At 41.6% G+C, this 21,438-nt stretch overlaps 1 protein-coding gene across 1 annotated transcript; it reads right to left on the reverse strand.

The window, feature by feature from the left end:
- Positions 1-307: 307 nt before the first annotated feature.
- On the reverse strand, positions 308-20,520 carry LOC137268144 (alkaline phosphatase-like). Its single transcript, XM_067802671.1, has 10 exons — positions 20,454-20,520; positions 18,148-18,368; positions 17,001-17,175; positions 15,252-15,421; positions 13,169-13,279; positions 10,469-10,571; positions 9,888-10,040; positions 3,519-3,710; positions 989-1,105; positions 308-582 (listed from the first exon to the last, which is right to left on the reverse strand). The coding sequence occupies exons 1-10, from the start codon at positions 20,515-20,517 to the stop codon at positions 308-310; spliced, it is 1,581 nt and encodes a 526-aa protein (XP_067658772.1). The 5' UTR covers positions 20,518-20,520.
- Positions 20,521-21,438: the final 918 nt, after the last annotated feature.

Here is a 21,438-nt window from a genome sequence, read left to right on the forward strand (position 1 = left end):
AACCAGCGTTCATTAATTATATTCCCTCGAAAAAGACCGTCACCATTACTTAGCAAAAACATAGTATAAAGTCAGTATCAAATACTGAATAACATCCACAGCTGTTGTGGTATAGCCTAGCATTTGGTCGTACTGTCAAAGATCTGGCTTTGATTTCTGAAATGGGTATAATGTGTGCAGCCAGTCTGTGCTGTACCCGCCTTGGTGTTGCTGGGATATTGCTGAAATCGACGTCAAAAACATGTTCATTCGCTCACTGGAACAAAATAGATTTTCTCCAGGATATAAACATATTTGTATGTATTTCTTAAAATAGATTTCCAATTATGATAACAAACAACAGAAAACCCGCTTCATTAACACTTGCTCCTGAACCTGTTGTTTCCGGCTGTGGGCACTGTCCGTTTTCTGTGTAGGCACCAATACACCCAGCATACGCCATTGCGTGGGCAATGTAGTGTTGCTCATGAACTCCATGGAACAGGTGCGCCATGGCACCGTGGGCATATATCCCGACATCCTCTCCGGCATGAGTTTCCGAGGACAATGGTACGGCTGTTTGTTGACGGTAGAGTCTATCCTCTAAACAACAATTAAATACACATCGATTTATATTCCTAATCCGTGATATTTACAAGACGAGACTTCGGAATGACATCTTTCTATACACAAGTTCAAAATATGGTTTCAATGAAACCTCAGAACAGTACAAGTTTGGTTAGTTAGTTGTTTAACGTCACAATCTTCCAGTTACATGAAGACAGTCTGTAAACAATCGAGTATGGGCAGGACAAATGAAGAGATTAACATCATCAGTATCGATGTTTGCAATTTGGATACGATGACATGTGTCAGCCAAGTCAGCGAGCCTGACCACCCGATCCCATTAGTCGCCTCTTACAGCATAACATGGACGTGAATGGACGTCTCTCCTACTGTGCTAAATTCCCACATTTACATATCCAGCAGCTGCTTCTTGTGTTATTACCTGTGTTAGTGTCGGTGATGTTGGGGCGACCGTTGTCGACGACTTGGTAGCCAGGACCGTTACCGTAGAGCAGGGATGTGTATGGAAGACCGTCACGTCCCTTAGACCCGGTTTTGCCTGGTATAAATTCATAATAGTTGTCAAATGGTCATCAGAAAGAAAGCATTTTGTGTTTTCGAATTAATCTAAATCGCCGACAGCAATATTTATCCAATTTAGTCAAGTGCGCAGACGGATCCAGGATTTTTTAGAGGGGTTGGGGGAACTTCTATTGGCTCTGCCAATGGTGAAAACATTAATTTCATTTTAGTCTTTAATCACCTTTTGGCGCATGTCCACCCTGAAAAGTGCATTTGGCGTTGCATCAACTGGTGCACATCTGTTGTTGTTGGTGGTTTACAACGCATTCAGCAATATGTCAATATTAAAATATGGACCAAAGGATTGATATCATAGAGCGACAATGTACGTAATATGATACAATGTCATGCAGCCCGCCACCATGTCAGTGAACCTGGCCACCTGATACCGACAGTCGCCTCTTATGCTGTGTTTACACTGGGCCACGGTTAGGCCACGATTATGCCGATATGACGTGACCCAAATATCGTAGCAGATCTCTTCATGATCGTGGAACATTTTGCATATTTTCCCTTTCATATTTCATACGTTCTGATCCGATATCTTATGCATCCGTTCAGTTCCGCTTCAATAAATATATGTTATGAATATTTGACGATCTCTTACGACTTTTCACGACCATCACGATTTGAGTATACAATCCGTTGCCGTTTCGGGCGTTTTGAAACGTTCATAACGATGTGTTACATTTTGTTACATTCTGGTCAGACAAAGAAGAGCGATTAAACACGATTGTAACACGATTCAGCAGGATTCACTTTGGTGCCCTTTCATTTACCCTTGCCCTTGTTAGATCCCATCTATATTCTACAAGGATAATGACGATAAAGTAAGTGCGATTTGACTTGCAGTTGGAACACAATAAATTTCGTGACACATTTTATAGGTAAGCACATCAAACGCAGAAGAAAGAGTCGCAGCAAAAGGGAGCGCAATTCAGGCCTACCAAAGAAACCTTTTACACTGTTCAGAAGAACGCAGAAACGCCCACATTGATCGTGGAAATAACAACATAAACATTACTGAAACAGTGAAAAAAGGCAATTTTAAATCACTAAAACTGGAGCCACCAAGGCTTTACAGAATCGCAATCGTGGGAGAATGGCAACTAACATCTGGTACACGTTATTACGATATATTATGATCATCCAGACACGCTCCATTGTGCTTTTTCACGCATTTTCATCTCACGAATTGTTCCGATGCCCAAACTCTGCCACACAGTACCACGTTCTGAACGTTACTAATGCTAGGTTCACACTGTCGTACGGTTCGTTATGAAAGTCATGATTGGCTATTCCGTAGCTCATTGTGGAACTTCTCTGAAATTTCAAGTTTGGATACGAGGTTTTGCGAGTCGATACGTTCTGATACATTTTGTTGTGCTTGGATGCGCTATTGTTACGATCAGATCTCCCGTTCAGATACGATCTGATAGGATTGTCCCGACCGTGTCCACGATTCGGTCGCTATCTGACACGATCATGACGATCTGGGTCCCCTACTAGGGATGATGTGGTACGTGCAGGTACATTCCCTGACGTCCATTACCAACCGATGCACACTGTTGCGATAGGACAGATCGCTGCCGCGATGTCTTTCACGATCACGATCGACGTGATCACGATTTGAGCTACGATTGGCATATAAAGAGCCCAAGTCACCATGTACTTCACTGTTTCTTGAACTTTAACACAGTCAACACAACAACCCAGAACCATCGACTGATTCCGGTCAGTACCACGATTCGGAAGCACGATTAGACGCGATATGACGTGCTTTGTTACGATTGAATACGATAAGATGCGATGATTACGACTGACAATTAATCGTGTTGATTTTGAAGAGTAGAAACTTTTTCTACGATCAACACGATTGCCACGCCTGACCTGAATATCTCATAAGATCTGATAAGACCTGATAGGACCTGATAGGATCCCCACGATTAGTCAACGTTTCAATCGTTGCTCGAATCATGACAGTGTGATAGCTACGATTATCACGATTCCTCGCGAGCATGTAGATCTCTTGCAACTACCACGATTTGGATCTGCGATCTCTCACGCTTTATTGCGAGTTTCTAAAAAGTCGTAGCTATTGTGATCTAGTGTAAATGTATTGGTAGCATTACAATAACCACAGGCTCCTGAAGATCAACGCTAACCCGGATCCTCACGGATATGCGCATGTAGAGGTTTTCAGGAGTAAGAAGGTAAGATGAACAAAAAAGAAACGTCCAATGGGCCCCAACTCACCTTTACTTTTGACACATGTGTCTTTACCGCCTGAAGAACATTGTACAGGGTTGGGGACTGGTGTGTGTGTGCGTGCGTGTGCGTGTGCGTGTGCGTGTGTGTGTGTATTTTTTAGGGTTTTTTGTATACAGTACCTAATATAGGATTGCCTCTATCAGCGTATCCTCCAACTGTAAAGACGTGTGAGTGGTCGGCGGTGACGACGGTAAGGGTGTCGTCCCCAGATGTCAGTTTGGTGGCCACGGATACAGCCTCTTCGAACGCGAGGGTGTCATAAAGGGCACGTGCAGCACGGGTGCCATGATGTCCGTGATCAATACGACCTCCTGAGAAGAAAGGCAAATGAGTTCACTGGGAGATACTTCTGGCAAACAAAGATAAGTTGAACACTCACCTGACAATTGAACCGTATTAGCATGTAGGAGTGCCGCTCGTTGGCGCTTCACATTGTGAACGAATGGGCCCCCAGGGTGTCTACGATCAAGTGTTGTTGCTGCACCGATCTCCGCAAGAGTGTTATGAACAAGGCGTGTGCAGCAACGCGCGGAATCAATTTCATCGGCATAGGCTGCACTTGCACTAGCCTTCATCTGCTCTCCATTTCACCAACTGAATATGTTTGCTTACTGCCGTACACAGCCTGTTCAACTTTACCCTGTTTGAAAGTACAACCGCTTTTAGACTACTACTACTACTACTACTACTACTACTACTACTACTACTACTACTACTACTACTGCTGCTGCTGCTGCTGCTACTACTACAGAGCCTTCGTCATGTAGTGATTAGAGCTTCCGACCGGTGAGCAGAAGGTCGAGGGTTCGATCCAAACCTGTATCATACCAAAAGAGGTATTTCTTGGTCCCTGTCTGGCGCTTTTCATTTATGGGTACAACAAGGGCTGGTCGCCCAGTAATCAGTATAATATATCTGATATGGGTATTCGTGCTTAAATGCGGCATGGTATCTCAGTGAGCCAGCACTAGTGAACCAGTTTGGCTATTACAAGCATGCATACACAAGCATACACTCACGCATGGATATGAGCGAAATACTAGGTGATAACCCTTTTCACCTCACCTCTGCTTCTACCGGTAGTATAGGGGCATTTATGCATTTCGAATTATATCTACACGTATTTGTGCCTTCGTGACAATTCAGACAAGGGTAATAAAACACACTGCTTAATGAATGACAACATCTTGTTTATTGGTATCCTCGTAATACGCAGACCCACTTGTTAACGCGAGTTATGGTTGGTTCCATGCGTGATTAGTAGGCTGTACCATTCATTAGGAAAATAATGATATCACCAATATAACGAGTTTGACAATGTAGCAAGTGATGCCGTATTTTATAAATATTTATTTAATCAATAATATTTAAATATTTTGCCAGAAACATGCGATACATATTTTAAAGATTTATTAAATCCCGTATAGCGTGATGACTGTGACCAGTATTGGGATCTTTACACTGGATACTATATTACTGAACATAGCTATGACACTGATTGTGTAAATGATGAACGGTCTTATAATACAACAATTGCAGAAAGTATGTCTGCGATGGACAGTGCTAAACTGAATAAGTCACCAGGAGACGACGGTATATAAGTAATGTTTTAAAGAAACCTAAGGAGATATGATTGCACCCTACCTTGCTTTATTGTTTTCACAAATATTGTGTAAATATCATTTCCCAGCCGCATGGAATACTGCTATTATAAAACCCAGATATACAATGGGGCGTAGTGATGAATCTGGTGACTGTAGGGGCATATCGTTGTTGAACACATTGTATAAATTATTTATCTGTCATAAAAAAAAGATTATTAATACCTTTGTAGAGAATGAAGGTGTAACAGGTCTATAGAAAGTGGTGTTTAGAAAGCATCATTCAAACAGCTGACAACATATTCATTCTTCAATCTATTGTTCAAAAGCATATAACTTGAAGAAAAGGGAGATTCTACTGTGCTTTCGTGGATTTCAAGAAAGCGTTTGACATTGTTAACCGAAATAATTAAGTATTAAGTATTGGTATTGGAACCATTATTTTGATTGTTCCACTGGTGTTAGACAAGGATATCTGCATGGCCCCTTTTTGTTCTCTGTATTTATGAAAGTATGGACCAGGCCATTCATTGATTAGGGGTGACCAGCATGACCCAGCGTGCTGCTTTTATTTGCATTTTGAGGTCTGCGTTATGGGAAAGTACCTGTTCATTGCACAGAGCCCTGTGGAATGGAATAGAATGTGTATACTTTGCATATAGTATCATTAAGCAGTTAGTTGTTCAGTTAAATAGGAATGAGGAACTTGTCTCAGTAAGAGAAGGAGTCACAGAATTGTTTTCCACGCTGTAAACTGTGGAGGGGAGGCAACCGCTCATGACGCCGAAGACGACCCGGATACGTATAAAAGTGGAACTAGTGAACGGATATTGCATCAATATGAAGGCTTGGTCAGCGAGCATGTGCCTTTGTGGGGTAGCCTACTGATAAAAGAGTTCGCTCGTCACGCCGAAAACCCGGTTCAGATTCCCCGCATGGGTACAATGTGTGAAGTCCTGGGTTCCCCCGGGGTGATATCGCTAGAATATTGCTAAATGAAGTGTAAAACTAAACTCACACACTCCTGGAATGGGATAGATTCACTGGTGGTCATATTCAGTGTCGGTTTCAATCAGTGAGCAGGAAGGTCGATGTTGTTTTACTGTTCGGCGTAGATACTGTCATTGTGTCCTGGGATTGAAAGTGAGTGAGTGAGTTTAGTTTTGTGCCTTATTCAGCAGTATTCCAGATGTTTGACAGCGGTCTGTAAATAATCGAGTCTGGACCAGATAATCCAGTGATCAACAGCACGAACATCGATCTGAGCAACTGGGGACAGATGTCTTGTGTCAACCAAGTCAGCAAGCCTGACCACCCGATCCCGTTTGTCGCCTCTTACGACAAGCATAGTCGGGATTGAAAGACAAAATAGACCGATCCAGTCTGTCAATCAAAGCTGGCGCATGCGTCCATTTCGGCCAATCAGCAGGCCTGGCGCGCATTGTGGATTTGTCAGACTTATTTCCGGGCTCAAACGAAGCCTCCGAAGCGATGTGCTTCGAATTATGCCACTCACTCGCAATATCAATTATACATTGCTGCTATTTGATTGCTACTGTTATAAAAACGAGGTGGATCAAGAAATGCGATACGCCTCACGATCAGTTAAATTGTCGGCACCATCGTTCTCGAAACCTACGTCTGCTCGAACTAAGTCGAAGTTGAGAATTTGCATGAATTTCCTCACTTTCGCACATGTGCAAAACCATTACCAATTAGAGGACAACATCGAACAGTTTAAGGCTTCGCAAGCATTACAAATACGGATGTTTTCTATAACTACAACACTGTTTCAGCTTAACGGTTTAGTCAATACTGGGCATCGATTTGGTAGACCATAAAGCTGAAATGAGACAGGCGAGAAGGCCGTGACACAATGTAAACAAATCTGACAAGGGTCTAATTTCGGTTAGAGACGACCAAAATTGCAAAACATGTTACATTAAAGTACAATGTGATGGTTACGGTTGCCTTCGATCTTATATATTTTAAAATTTGTCACCAATTTTATGATGTCAAGTTTCAAAAGGACGACCTGAAGGGCTAATGTACACTGTCTGTTAATAGCGCAAAATATTTTAGGAGTAATATTTTTTAATCAAAGGGATGGTGTAAGCAGATGCGTATCACGCCATATCGAAAATATGAAAAGCATTTCAAATGAGTGTCTGTAAAACCATGCGTTAATTATTTTGGAATTTCTATAAAGAGATGTGGGTCGAAACGAAAACTATGCGAGAAGAATAGTGACTTTCTGGAATATTGGAGGGAATTAAATAAAATTGTATTTCTTAACTAAGAGAATATTATTTTTTTAAATTTTTGTTACAATATATTTTTTTCATGCAGGAGAGGTACATTGGTACAACTGTCATTTTCATTACTTCACTGGAAATGATAGCAAGAGATCTTTTAAGAATCTTGCATCCTTTAATTTAGTAAACGTGGAAAGGTAATACAATAAAAAATACTATAATTAATTTATATATAATTATACCTAATCGACATATTAGATTCGTGTGGTTTGAAAGCAGAACCAGATATGCTTAGACAAAACTATCGACATGTCATGGCAGAGCAATAACATGGCACTAACTTAGTTTCTTGGCTCCTGCTTTACGATGTGGTTTTTTTTTAAAATAATATATTCGCTAGTGAGATTCGTCTGAAAGTGATTACTTGTATCGTAACTCATATATAAGTTATTTCAACACCCAGAGAGTTTGATAAAAGGCAACAACAAATCCTACGTTTTGGCCACAAACTGGTCTGGCATTATTCAGTCTTGGAACAGAATAACTTACAAGCTCACAGTTGACTATTCATGTAACTGGAATGAAGATTGAAATATACATTTAACCCAGATTTGATGTAATGCTTCTTAGAAAACACCAGCTTTTGGGGAGGTTACCAATGTTTCATGACTGAACCAAAGTGTTGTTTATTAAGATGGACAAATTGTTCAAGGTTTGTTGAAACATGGTTATTTGGAAAATAAGCTATATATATAATTGCACACACTGCTTTGCAGGATGTGAATGCTTTAGGGCATTTTCCTAAAATTTGTAAAGACCACATTTTGAAACAACTTTAATATGTTTTCGATGACATTCGTAAGTACTCCAGAAAAGGAAATAGATCAGATTTTGTGTTATGTCCTCTAGGAATATGGTCTCTGATATAATAAAACAAAGATTAATATCATCATTGTTTAAGGAGCAATGATGTCCAGATGTAATTTTATTGACAAAATGCTTTGAACTTTTGAGATATTCTTTGCACCTTATGTCCATTAGTAATTATCCCTGAAGAAACCTAGTTAATTGTTTTGGTAACTGTGGTTCCTCTGTTCAGAGATTTCCAGAGATTGTTTCTGGAAGATGGGTCAGTGTACAGATGCAGAGTGGATCTTTGATCTTCTTTGTGTTATAGTGGTTTTGTATACCGGAACATAAAATCTGGCAGTTCATAAAGTCCAGTATTGTGGAAGTTTGTAAATTAGGATTCCACAACAAATAAACTGAAGAGGGTGATTAAAAAATATATTTCCATATACAGTGTATTCAGTGTCATTTTAGGATGGTGTACAGATTTGAAGAGGGAAATTTTACTGAGATTTGCTGAAGATTAGCTGCTGAATATTTGCTTTTGGGTATGTTCAGATACATCTACTAGTATGGAAATATTGTTTCTGCTTTGTTAGTCAAAGGTGTAATCCCATGATTTCACCTAAATGATTAAACTAAATTTGAACATCGGATAAAAGATCGAACTGAAGGCTCCTCGCGCAGTGTGGACAATCTATTTATAGATACCGAAACGATCTGCAGCTCGAACATGTGGTTGTGTTCACGGTTATTATAAAATTACGATGGGAATCAAGGAATAAAAAACAAAAGCAAACAACATACTTCAGTTTCACTTCCCTGCTAGTATCTGAGACGGACGTGAAATGCCAGATAGATTAATCATTTCGAAAGAAAATACGCTTCCTACATGCAGTCGCTGGCCGAGACGATTTTTCATCGGGCGTGTAACTCATTTTCACTCGCTAATTAAAGTCTGTCAAATAAGATATATTAAATAATATACGCAAAACGTCCCTCTTTAAATATCATTCATAAACTACGGATACCAAAGTACCACAAGAAGAATTCATCAACACCGTTCTCAATGTACATACGTTTCGCCGGCGGTGATGCCTTTGTCAGAGGTTGTCCCGTAAACGTCAAAAAACAGAGTGGGCGGGGCTTATCGGCCCGGACTGGATTGGTCTATTTACGCAGTCTTCCTAAATAACACTAATTATGCACCATGTTTTGACTTTGATTTGCCCTTACACAAACGTATATACGTAGGGACATAACTTTTCATCTACATTTGGGGAGTGGGGTAGCCTAGTGGTTAAAGCATTGTCATGTTACGCCGAAGGCCTGTGTTCGATTCCCCACCTGGGTACAATATGTGAAGCCCATTTCTGGCGTCCTCTGCCGTGATATTGGTGGAATATTCCTTTTAGCTGCGTAAAACCATACCCGATCATCTATTTTTCAATTATGGCTTGTGACGCAGTCCCCTAACTAGGCGTCCCTACTTTGAACGCATATTTTCAAATGCCATGCTCCGACTTGCAAGACAGTTTGGAAGAATACACCTAAACAGTCTCTTATGGTTTCGGGGAGGTGGGGTAGCCTAGTTGTTACAACGTTTGCCAAAGACACGGGTTCTATTCCCCATATGATTACAATGTGTGAAGTTCATTTCTGGTGTACCCCACCCTGATATTGCTGAATATTGCTAAAAGCGGGTTAACCATACTCACTCACGCGTTTGGTTTCGATGACATATTAACTTGGATCAGTTGACATGATGTCAATTGACGGATACCTTCAACAAGTAGAAAGAAGCCATCAGGATCCTTCTGCAAGATCTGTACAGCTTTTTCCGTCATCTGGCCGAGGGACGGCTCCCCTGCTTCAGTACTTGTAGGACCACCCCGCCGGTCAATCTCGTAGTCCATGTGGGTGTCCGAAAAAAGGCCTTGAAACAAAGTAAACAATGACTATGATCGAGGTTTGCCGGTAAAGTTCACTGATAAGAAAGAGAAAGCCCCTATAACTTCTTAACAATGTTCTTGTATATATTTTTGTCCATTAAAACTATCAGTGGATTTACTATCAATGTAACACGAGTTACCACACTTATCTTAACCTTGGTCGACGTGTTCAAATTGACTGGGAAAATGTTGGACGGGTAATTTGGCATAGCACGAATCACGGGAATGGGGGATAGTGTAGGTTTAGGAAATGCGGGTGGGGTGGCCGTGTGGTTAAAGCGTTCGCTATTAACGCCGAAGACCCGGATTCGATTCCCCACATGGGTATTATGTGTGATGACCGTGTCTGGTGTTCCCTGCCGTGATTTTGCTGGAATATTGCTAAGAGCGGCGTAAAACTAAACTCACTCACCCAAAAGAAAGTCCACCGACTCAGGATCAACTTCATCAAAATCTGCAACATTCCACACATACCGGTGGCGTGCGTTAAGCTCAGTCTTATTTGCAAGCCAGTCCTGCAACAAGAGAAAATAAAACTGTGTGAGATTAAAGATTGTTCTTCATTCACTACCAAGCTACATATATGTTAAAGTAGGTTAGTTTGTGAGGTTAGAGTGAGTATGTTTTTTCCTTGACAAACACGAATGCCATGTTCCGCCTTCAGCAATATTTCAGCAATATCACGGCGGGGGACATCAGATATGGGCTGTACACACTGCATCTATGTGTGGAATCGAACCCTGGTGTTTCGGTGACGAGCGAACACTTTAACCAGTAGGCTACTGCCCATGTTATATTAAGTACATCCGTGGAAATTTATTTGACTTCTGTCAGTGTAGGAAAGATTCACCTGAGAATGGTGAATTTTTGTGTCCTCATGTCGGGTCAGTCTTAGCAAACCAATGGCACATCTGGCAAGGGTGCAGATTCAGACTATGACTCGGATTTTTCAGACCTTGATGGAGATGTTGGTGATTTGTCTGAAGACTAGTTCTGTAATGTTGTAACCACGGGATTCCTCTAGGAGAGATTTAACAGCCCAACCTCTGCCTGTGCATACTAAATGATAGCTTAAAATAAAACAAACTAGTTTTAAGTCTTGAAATGGTGTTATATTTATATTGGGATGTCAGGCCAGATTTTGGCAGAAGTGGCAAAACAACTGACCAGCCAGTTCTTTGGACAGGCTAGATTTTCTACATCTTTCATACACTGCCTCTGTTAAAGAGTAAACTTTCAAGTCCGGACATCAGTGAAAACGGCAAATATAGAACGAGTGAAACGGCAAGTTATAGATAATTGATACTTCTTAACCCGTTAAAAGTATTGATCTATTGCTGATTTTACATAAAAGTGCAATATTTTGTACCTGGGCTTACTTCCCTCGAAACGAAGACCGAACCCAGTCATAGCGGGTAGGCATGCACTCAGGTGCAACGACGGCTTCCGATTGGCTGGCTCATTTGCTGATACGCTGAGGGCTCATTGTGTGTACAGAAAGATGATCTGTTTGATGGGCATTTTAGAAGTATGGCAGGTCACAAGAAAGTAAGATTCTTTATGGGTAACAGTCGTTTCAGTATGGATTCATATACCGTTGTCAAACGAAATCATATACACTAGAAGTTGTTATCCATCAAGAATGTATATAGAGATGGCGGGTTTTGTAAATACGTGTCCTCTGAATTCGATCCAATCAAAAATCACCTCAGAGAGAAATGGACATAGTTTGTTTGCAACCCACAGACATAAAAATATGTCATGTGTATCACACCTGCCTAATTACATATGCGGTAGAGACAGGACTCGGGTGCACGAGTCATAAATCAATTTATTTTGTTTATGGCGTATAGCCTGATAGGTGTTAAGTTCAAATTGCATGTGGTCAATGATTAAAACTGTGTATTTCATATTGTCTTAAGCAGACAGACAGGCAGACATGTAGGTCAGTTGCATTTAGAAGAAGGCGATTGACATGACAACAAATGGTGTGGATTTACAACTTCTTTAATGTTTACAATACGACGTTTCTGGGCTACCTCTTGCTACTTCTATTCAGTTAATCCTCTTGATCTCTGTACATCTCATCTGTAAATACTATCTCACTGGCTTCCTGTACATACTACATAATTTTGCTCATTACCATACTATGTCATTCACCTGCTGCAGGGGCAAGAAGTAGCCCAGAATCGTCGTGTTGTAAACATTAAAGAATTTGTAAATCCATATCATTTGTTGTCAAGACATATAGGTGTCAATAAACAAGACATTGAGCTTTCTTTGTTACAGAGGCTGCTTAACACAATAAACAAGTTTTTTTATGTAAGAAGTGCATTATTTACTTGTTTGTGTGCACAACCAAGACTAGACTTCTGCTCACGACCTCATACTCCAGGCAAGCATGCATACTGTTTCAAGCTCCGCGAACCTATTCACTACGCAGCTGTTGAAACCACCTTTACCACCAGCGCTGGGGGATATTTAGTGAATCGATTGAACTCCGATTTCGCGGGCTTTTTTTTCATCGCGTTTTTTTTCAACTTCATAGGTTGAACTGGCATTTTTGATGATTTGTTTTGGTAAGTGCATTCCGAAAGGTATCACAATCTGCAGTTGTGTTTTGCGTTGCATGTGGCCTTTATTTATAGCAGACAACACGCGTCCGAGGTTTTGGTAGACAATGTAAAACCGAAAGGGGAGGGAAATCCCGAGGGATCCAATGGTTTTACATTGTCTGACAAAACCGAGAAGAGAAGTGATCCCTCATAGCATTGCTCAGTCACACATTAGTGGTTCAAACCCGGACTAAAAGCCTGTGAAACCCCGTACTCAACAATGATAACAAGAGTTTGAAGTTCATTTCAACAATTATGCAGCCATACGACTTCGTAAGTGGACCAGTGTATCCGGTGATTGATGATGTGCGCAATGATCAACATCGCCGGATTATGATGAAACTCAGTACACGAGGTCACAAGATCTGAAAACCTGATGATCAAGTGAGCCACCCCAGTACACCAGGAATCTTCGCGGGACAAATCCCCTGTGTCGTCGTGATGGTGGTTTAGCGATAATAAGCATGTGATATCCTCCGTAAGAAACCCGTAAGTACCTGAATAAGGTCACGTCCATCTTGGCGTCCGTTGGAAGAATAATTCTTCCCAGTCTCAGGGTCGATAGCTGAAGCAGGACGGAAATATCGCCTTCCACCCCCGAGGATGACCTGCAAACACACAGCGTTATAAAGGTTTTCTTTCAAACACACATGTTTTTTAAGAAACTCATTTAACATTTTTACTAAAAATGGAGGTGTGTAACTGTCTTGGGCCCTGAAGGTCCGGGTTAGAATACTGACTTTCAGTAACCCATGCTTGATGAAAGAGGCGACACTAACGCAATCGGCGGGTCAGACTTGGTTGTCATCAGTTGCCGACTGCGCATATCGATGCTCATAATGTTGATCACTGGATTGTCTGGTGCAGACAGACCGCCACCATATAGCTGGAATGTTGCTAAGTGCGGCGTAAAACTAAACTCACTCGTCGGTGTATGACTACTAACTGCAGTTGCCCAGGGACGGTGTGGTAGCCTAGTGGTTAAAACGTTCGCTCGCCTAGCCGAAGGTCCTCGTTCGATTCCCCACATTGGCGCAATGTGTGAATCTCATTTCTGGTGTCCCTCCGATATTGAAGGTATATTACTAAAAGCGGCATAAAACCATACTCACTCGCAGTTAATCAATACTGAGAAATGTTTGAAGCTTTACATATGTATGTGTGCGAAATATAGGACATTCAGAGTCAGAAGCTGAAGACTGATTGTCTTCACTGACGTTATTTGTGGTGGACACATAAAACCGTCACGTCGAAAAGCGTAATGGGCAGCGCTGTCTCAAAGTTCAATTACGTGCACACATGGGAAACGCGTGACAATGCATGTGATCACGATCACCCCTTATTTGGTCACACGTGTCGACCCACGTGAGCATTGCGCCAAACACGTATGATCTCTCGTCGGTCACAGAAGCGATGAGGACTCACGCTTAAATGAGGGAACTAACTGAAGACTTGACATATTGTCCGCTGAAACCAACCAGTGGGGTATATTTGAGAAAGGGATAACCTTTCATGATAAGTACATGTTGTAAATACGGATTAACCTACTGAAGCCTGGGAGGATTTCGTCACTACTGTCAACACGTATTGTGTTATCGATGCGGCACTGTACACATGCTTCAGTTTTCCATCAATGTTCCGCAGGTCATGACCAAGATCGAGCGTTTGGGGTAGCCTAGTGGTAAAAGTGTTTGCTCGTGCACGCTAAAGACCCGAGTTCGATTACCCACAGGGGTAAAATATGTAAAGCCCATTTCTGCTGGAATATTACTAAAAGCCGTGTCACCACGCGTCACTCACTAACACACAACTACGCCAGATCTAAGAGAATGCAGACTAGCTAAACACAACAATGAAACTCAAGTGTAACGCACTTCACACTGTTTCTTTGCGAAATATTCAAGCTATATGATGAAGGCCAATAAGTAATCGAAACTAGTGATTGACACCGTTAGCATTGATCTGCGTAATCAGAATACGATGCCATGTAACAAGTCCGCGAGCCAGTCTTCGTTACACCAAACATCAGTTGCTGAAGACCAGGCCCCGGTTCTAACCTCTCTTTACCATTGAGTGTGAGTTTAGTTTTACGCTGTTTTTAGCAATATTCCATCAATATCACGACTTGGCTTCACACATTGTGCCCATGTGGGGAATCGAGCCCGTGTCTGCGGCATGACAAGCGAGCGCCGCTAGACTACCCCACCGTCCATTTTTACCTTTGAGAAACACAAATCAAATGACTCGCCAGGCTAGAGAGAGTTGAAATATAACGTCACATTGACATTTTGGGACGAGAACATGTTCGTGCATAAACACAATGAGTGAGTGAGTGAGCATGGTTTTACTCCGATTTTAACAATATTCTAACAATATCACGGCGGGAGACACTAGAATTGGGCTTCACACATAGTGAAGGATTCGATTCCCCATGTGGGCACTGGAACTTTGCTCTTCAGCGTGACGAGTAAATGCTAGGCTAAATGCTAGACTACTAGGCTAAAACCACCCCTTAAGCGTATACCTTGTAAACGTAGTTTAATGTGTTACTGAAAGGGGTGTTAAATCGTATTCGCTCACCTTGATGTCCGGATTATCGTCGACGAGTTGTTTGGCGATGTCGGAGCATCCCCCCGTCACTGACGTCATCTCAGAGTCTCCCTCCCAACCCCGTTCTGCCACGTGAGCGTACGCCGCAGCTGGTGTTGCGTGAGTAACGCGGGTTGTCGTCACTATGCCAACGGATTTACCTGTGTTTGGAACCAATACTAGTCACATTCGTTATGTGTGAAATACTTATTGATAAGGTTGTTTATAATCGAACCAAATTCGACATCACTCAGTGCACGTCACAGCATTATGATAAATACTCTACATTGAGCATGGTTTTGCGGCGCTATTAGCAATATCATTAAGAATATAAGCTCTTTAATTCACATCACTGAGGGGCATGCTCAAAGCGCATGTAAATTACAATTTAGCCCTGGATAGCCCGAGCTGCCTGTGAGCTTGTGCTACAAGGTCATAGTCATATCCTACCGGGTACCCGTTTCCTGCTGGTTGAACACAGGTGTTTTTTCAGAAGCATCACATGTGCTTCGTCGTGGGCAACACTGAAGAGTTATAAACTCTCAGGAGTCAAGTTGCCAAACAAGGTGATACATCCAAGCCCTCGCCAATGTAGCTTAACTATGACTGACCTGAGCTTTATGCACATGTACTATAGACTATATTTAGACTTCTACTAGATGTAGACAGAAAAATCTGGAACGTACTGCAAGGTGCTGGTCCGTATTGAAGAAACTTTTCCTCTTTTCTTGAGTATTAAAGGGTAACTGGTTATTGCCTCTCCTCTCAGATAACATTTTAAGCTAACAGAGGAACACTTCGAATATTACCATCACTGATATCTGTTGCAATGGTCACTGTTCGTGTATTGCAATGCATTTTTAGGGGCGGTGGTGTAGCCTGGTGGTTAAAGCGTTCACTTGCCATGCCGAAGGTCCGCTTCCGATTTCCCACATGGGTATAATGTATCCCCTGCGGTGATATTGCTGGAATATTGCTAAACTTCGGCGTATTGCATTTTGTACCGTTACTTATGCATCTTGGTTACGGGAACAAACGCCATGCGTGTTGACGACATGTCGTTTCAAAGTTTCTCTTGCAGAAATACGTCATCCACTACCACCAGACCTCACTATGATAATAACACCAGTTTATGGTCACTCAGCAGTGACTTATATTACAGTGGTAAATTGAGATGCCTCTTGACAGCTGATTTGCTGATCACAAATCTGTTTAATAGTCATAAACGAACGTTTCCCTAACGTTTGTCCTTACAGCTCTAGATACCACAGACAGTGAATGAATCGGTAGGCATTATTTCAAGTGAGTGAGTGGTCTATCTCTGCTTTGAACAATTCTCAAGTTATCTCTCGACGTCTCAGGTTGTCATTATAGACATATCCCAACGGAGGCGTGTCTCAGACTTGCTAAAACGTTGAGTCTGGTACTGACAAACGTAGACATATTATCGTGGCGAACCGAGACTCGAACCCATCACCATAGAGTTTACGTGCTTACTGATTAATTGCATTGTTTTTAAGCCGCTTTTAGCAATATTCCAGCAATATCATGGTCTGTGACACCAGAAATGGGCTACATACATACTATGGGGAATCGAGCCCGGACCTTCGGCGAGACGAAGGAACACTTTAACCACTAGGCTACCCAACCTCCCTCTTTGCGCGCTGAAGGGACTGAACACTATACAGCAAATTACATAGGTTTCAAACAAGGTTTGTTATAAACCCCAAAAAGTTCAACCTGCTGCCATGGCCCAATCGGCTATAGACGTGACTTTGTGTTTCAAGGTCGCTTCACAGTCTCCCCGTGAAGCGCGGCCGTCCACTCCAAGTGAGCCGTAGTTGTTCTTGATGCCGCTCAGCATTGCCGTTGCAGTTGCAGCAGAGTCCGTGGTCTGCTTGTCTATGCTATACGTCTAATAGAGAAGATCAAAGGTATTTAGTTTTAGCAGTGCAGGTCATGATAGCATATATATATATATATATGCTCATGGACATAAATGAGGGAACACATGAAAGTACACATTTCCTAATAATACATTGAAAACAGGTATGTTTTGAGTCATGACTTTAATGTTGCAATACTCTTAAAAACCATCACATTTTATGGGACTGAAGGTTGGGGCTCCATCTGGAAAATAAGGTTTCCTAAAGTTTTATGCCCGAAGCGTGGAACAAGCAGAAGTTCTTGTGTTTGTAGCGTTTGTATGAGTCAGGATTAAACCTGTCAGAGAGATAGGGGTGCATGTACAACACAGGACGAATGAGACGGATTTCACAGTTTTGAAATGCATGTAAAATATACTGAAACGATTCGTCAACTGCGACACACGAACCTGTACCAGCTGAGTCCTGGACTTTGTGACTAGACAAATATGTTACCAGGTGATGCAGAAGATTATTAACTCGTATCGTAACATTATTGAAAGAATGCGAGACCAACAACAATTTCACCGGCTCCGAGTGATTCCAAGCTACACACTAGAGCACATGTCGCAGTGATTGTCATGCTGTTATCTATGGAATCTCAGAAGGTACGTTGTTGCGTTGCCGCCCTCACCCAAACAAACAAAGGATGCTAAGATTAACCAAAGTGTGACAATGCGACAAAGCTACCTTTTTATCATTTGTTGCATGGTCAATGTGTTGCATTTGTCGAGCTTTGATTGATAGTTTTCAACCTAAAGGCAACAATGCGACAATTCCCAAGAACAAAATATGTCGCGTTGTCGCATCATGTAAGTTGTGTATAAAAGGCAATAAGATGCTTGACAACGTGACGATGCGACGACGCGACAGCGCGACGTTACGACATATTGTGAAAATTATGTGTTTGAATACGTAAGCAAGTCAGATAATTTATCAAAATGTCATCAAAATACACCTACCCTGGACATTGCAACATAGGGAAATTCCTCAAAACTAAGAAGAGTTTCTTCCCCTGATTTATTCATCAGTTGACCTTTGAGGACCCTAGCGGCGAATGTGGTAGATATCCCCATTCCATCACCAACAAACAGAATGATGTTCTTCGCCGTCTTCTCGATAGGTTTCTGGGCCTTGGCTCTGTTGAGTTCCTCGACAGCGACGTCATTCCAATACCTAGGAACTGAATTCACAGATAAAGGATGGATGGGAGGATGGGAGGATGTGACGCTGTCTCATTGTTGAAGCATATTGTGAATGGAAAGTGATTCAAAATTCGGAAATCATTGCGACCTTTTACTGTATTAGAATACTTGACGGTTTCATAGGTGATTGACGTATATAAACAATACAACAGTATCTGTACAAGTGGTATAGTAAACCGCGATTATATGTTTTTTGAACAATTATTGCTATATATTGCGACTAAATTTAATGTGCCGTTGTCTTTGCTATAACATCAGCCACTGTATTTTGAAATTAATTTCACTCTCAGTTTAAGTGAATTGTTCCCAGTAAGACGGTAATAAGGGAATGCTGTGTTTACTGGAAGCTCTTGAAAGTATGTTGTTTTCGACAACAGTGACGAATACTGCCAGACAAAATTCTTTTGTAAGTCGCTTTGGAGCTTTTTTCGCCTTGGGGTCGATTCTCAACATGGGTATGGGGCGGCGGGATAGTCTCGTGGCTAAGACCGACGTTGATTCCCCACACGGGTACAACGTATGAAGCCCCCTTCTGGTGTCCCCCGCCATAATACTGCTAATAGGTGTGTATCATTATCTAAACACGGTCCCTACACATGATAATCGATCAGCAGAGATTTAGAGACAAAAATACTGATGCACTGGGGCTGTGAAGCAATACAGTTGTTTTGTAAACCAAGGTCAAGTCGAAGGCCAATTTGAAGGTCTCATGGGTAACTTTGCGTTTTGCACGCATTCTCTTACAAGGAAAGTCATTGTTATAAGCTAAATATCAGGTGACTAACGCAATATTCTCTATATGAAAGGTAAGAACTGATTGACTGATAGTTGACGTTTTTAATTTTCTTCTCGCAGTAAAACCGAAGTCTAATCATTAGGTGCTTGATTCATGATTTTCATGATGATATTCATGATATATTCATGATGATACAGTATGTTCAATATTTAGCAAATTCCCGGAAAAATGAGAGATAATATACGCTTGGAATTATTGTTTGGACAAACCTTACAAACGTTTCCAAGACTAAGTCGAACACAGTTGTCGAAACTATACCAAACCACGAGACCTTTCCATGAAAGCAGGAAAAAACACAATTACCTACCCGTTACCGCTCAAATGAAGCATCAACATAAATCCTGTTTCAGTTTTAGACGCCAGTAGAACAAACTCGATCTTTTAAATACCGCCGCCATATTGCTGAAATACTGCTGAATGCGGTGTAAAACTAAACTCACTCACTCACTTTCGACACCGGCAAACATTGTTGTATACTTTCTTTTGTCCGGAAGTGTAGTTCATTACACTCGGGCACACTGGTTCTGTGGAAGTATATGCACTCTGCAATATTCCAGCTATGTGGCGGCGGTCTGTAAATAATCGAGTCTGGACCAGACAATCCATCACGAACTTCGTTACATATGGAGTCATTGGCCATGGGGTCCCGTTTTCGAATGGACTTCCAAGAACCTGCGCTTTTCGCACTAAACGACATTGTGGATCGGACGTCGACGTCTGCTTCTGTGCTCTGCGTGTCATTGTAATCCGACTGAGATGAGTGAATGAGTCAGCACAGTTTTACACCGCACTAAGCAACATTCCAGTTGTATGGCTGTAGTCTAGAAATAATGTCGTCTACACAATCCAGTGATCAGCTGCACAAATATCAGTCTAGGCATTTGGGAAACATGGGTTGATGGCGATAAATTCTAACCCGGATCTTCATTGGTTCGACGGCGAGTAGAATTTAACGCTAAACATCATTCAACTGACTCTGGAACGGACAATCCAGTGACTGACATCATGATCATCGATAATTTGGCCACAAATGTCGCTGAGCCTTAGCAAAGGGTCGATGTAGCAGCCTCTTACCACATGAAGTAGCATGGATGAATTATAATAGCTCTTCATTTCACTTAAAACCTTACGTTCAGTTCAGTCTAATTTCTAAACACTGTAGGTTTACTTCCTGAGTATTCCTTTCCGCTAAAATACATCAACTACACTCCCAATCAATGAATAAATTGTTTTAAATATTGTCTATGATCTGTTGATGTGCACTTACGTGTTTCGTTTAGACATGTTCCTTCCGTCAGGAAATACATGCAAAAAAGAATTACATGTAACATTCTCACTGTTGTCACCTTGATGTCCTCTAGTTTCGACTGACCAGTGGTGTTGTCCGGGTTGAGATCTCACCAGTTTGAGTGGCGGCAGTATCTTCACAACATACTTACGTCGTTATGACGGCTGCGTTTCTACGAATCGTTCCAGTGAAAATGTCCAGTGAAACATGCCCAATGATTAAATGCACGTTTGTTTGTGACTATTGCCTGTCGTCAAAAGGGACTGTCGATAGTGTTCTTGTAAGTTATTTGTGTTATGCTTCATCTCGCATAGAAAAAAATATACCTTTTATATATTTTTGGTGCTTCTTTTTACATTTAGGAGACTAAGAGTGTAATTTTAAAATGTGAACCCTTCCAGCTGTAAGAGCCGATGGATCTGTCAATGTAGCGACACACAAGCTAATCTTTTGCAGGGACCGTAAAAGATCCGGGTTTGAACTGGTCTTCGACAGTCCATATTTGTCGTGAGAAGCGACTAATGGGATTAAGACACGCTCCAGTTTTGCAGCCTAGACCCAAATGACAATGATGTGTTACGATTCATGGTGCGACGGTGCTATTTTCAATTAAATCCCAGAAGTTTGAGTGAGTGAGTGAGATAATGAATTTGGTTTAGCACCGGTTTATATTTTATTCAATAACGGGATGTAAAGATTGTGTCCTGATACACAAAGCGTTCGCAGCTCTTCGACATTCGTAGGCCTATGATAAGGTATAGAGTTACATCAAGTCGTAGGCCTATGATAACGTATAGAGTTACGACAGGTCGTATGCCTATGATAACGTATAGAGTTACGACAGGTCGTAGGCCTATGATAACGTACAGAGTTACGACAGGTCATAGGCCTATGATAACGTACAGAGTTACATCAGGTCGTAGGCCTATGATAACGTATAGAGTTACGACAGATCGTAGGCCTA

The sequence above is a fragment of the Haliotis asinina genome, chromosome 16 (assembly GCF_037392515.1).
Source record: "Haliotis asinina isolate JCU_RB_2024 chromosome 16, JCU_Hal_asi_v2, whole genome shotgun sequence".
NCBI lineage: Eukaryota > Metazoa > Mollusca > Gastropoda > Lepetellida > Haliotidae > Haliotis > Haliotis asinina.

What these genes read in the sequence shown, in the direction of transcription:
- LOC137268144 (XM_067802671.1), bottom strand. Translation starts at nt 20,517, where the DNA reads ATGTTACATGTAATTCTTTTTTGCATGTATTTCCTGACGGAAGGAACA. An exon ending in CGATTGGGCCATGGCAGCAG is followed by an intron (nt 15,422 to 17,000) that starts GTTGAACTTTTT and finishes TTCCAAACACAG; the next exon opens with GTAAATCCGTTGGCATAGTG. An exon ending in ACGATAATCCGGACATCAAG is followed by an intron (nt 13,280 to 15,251) that starts GTGAGCGAATAC and finishes GTGTGTTTGCAG; the next exon opens with GTCATCCTCGGGGGTGGAAG.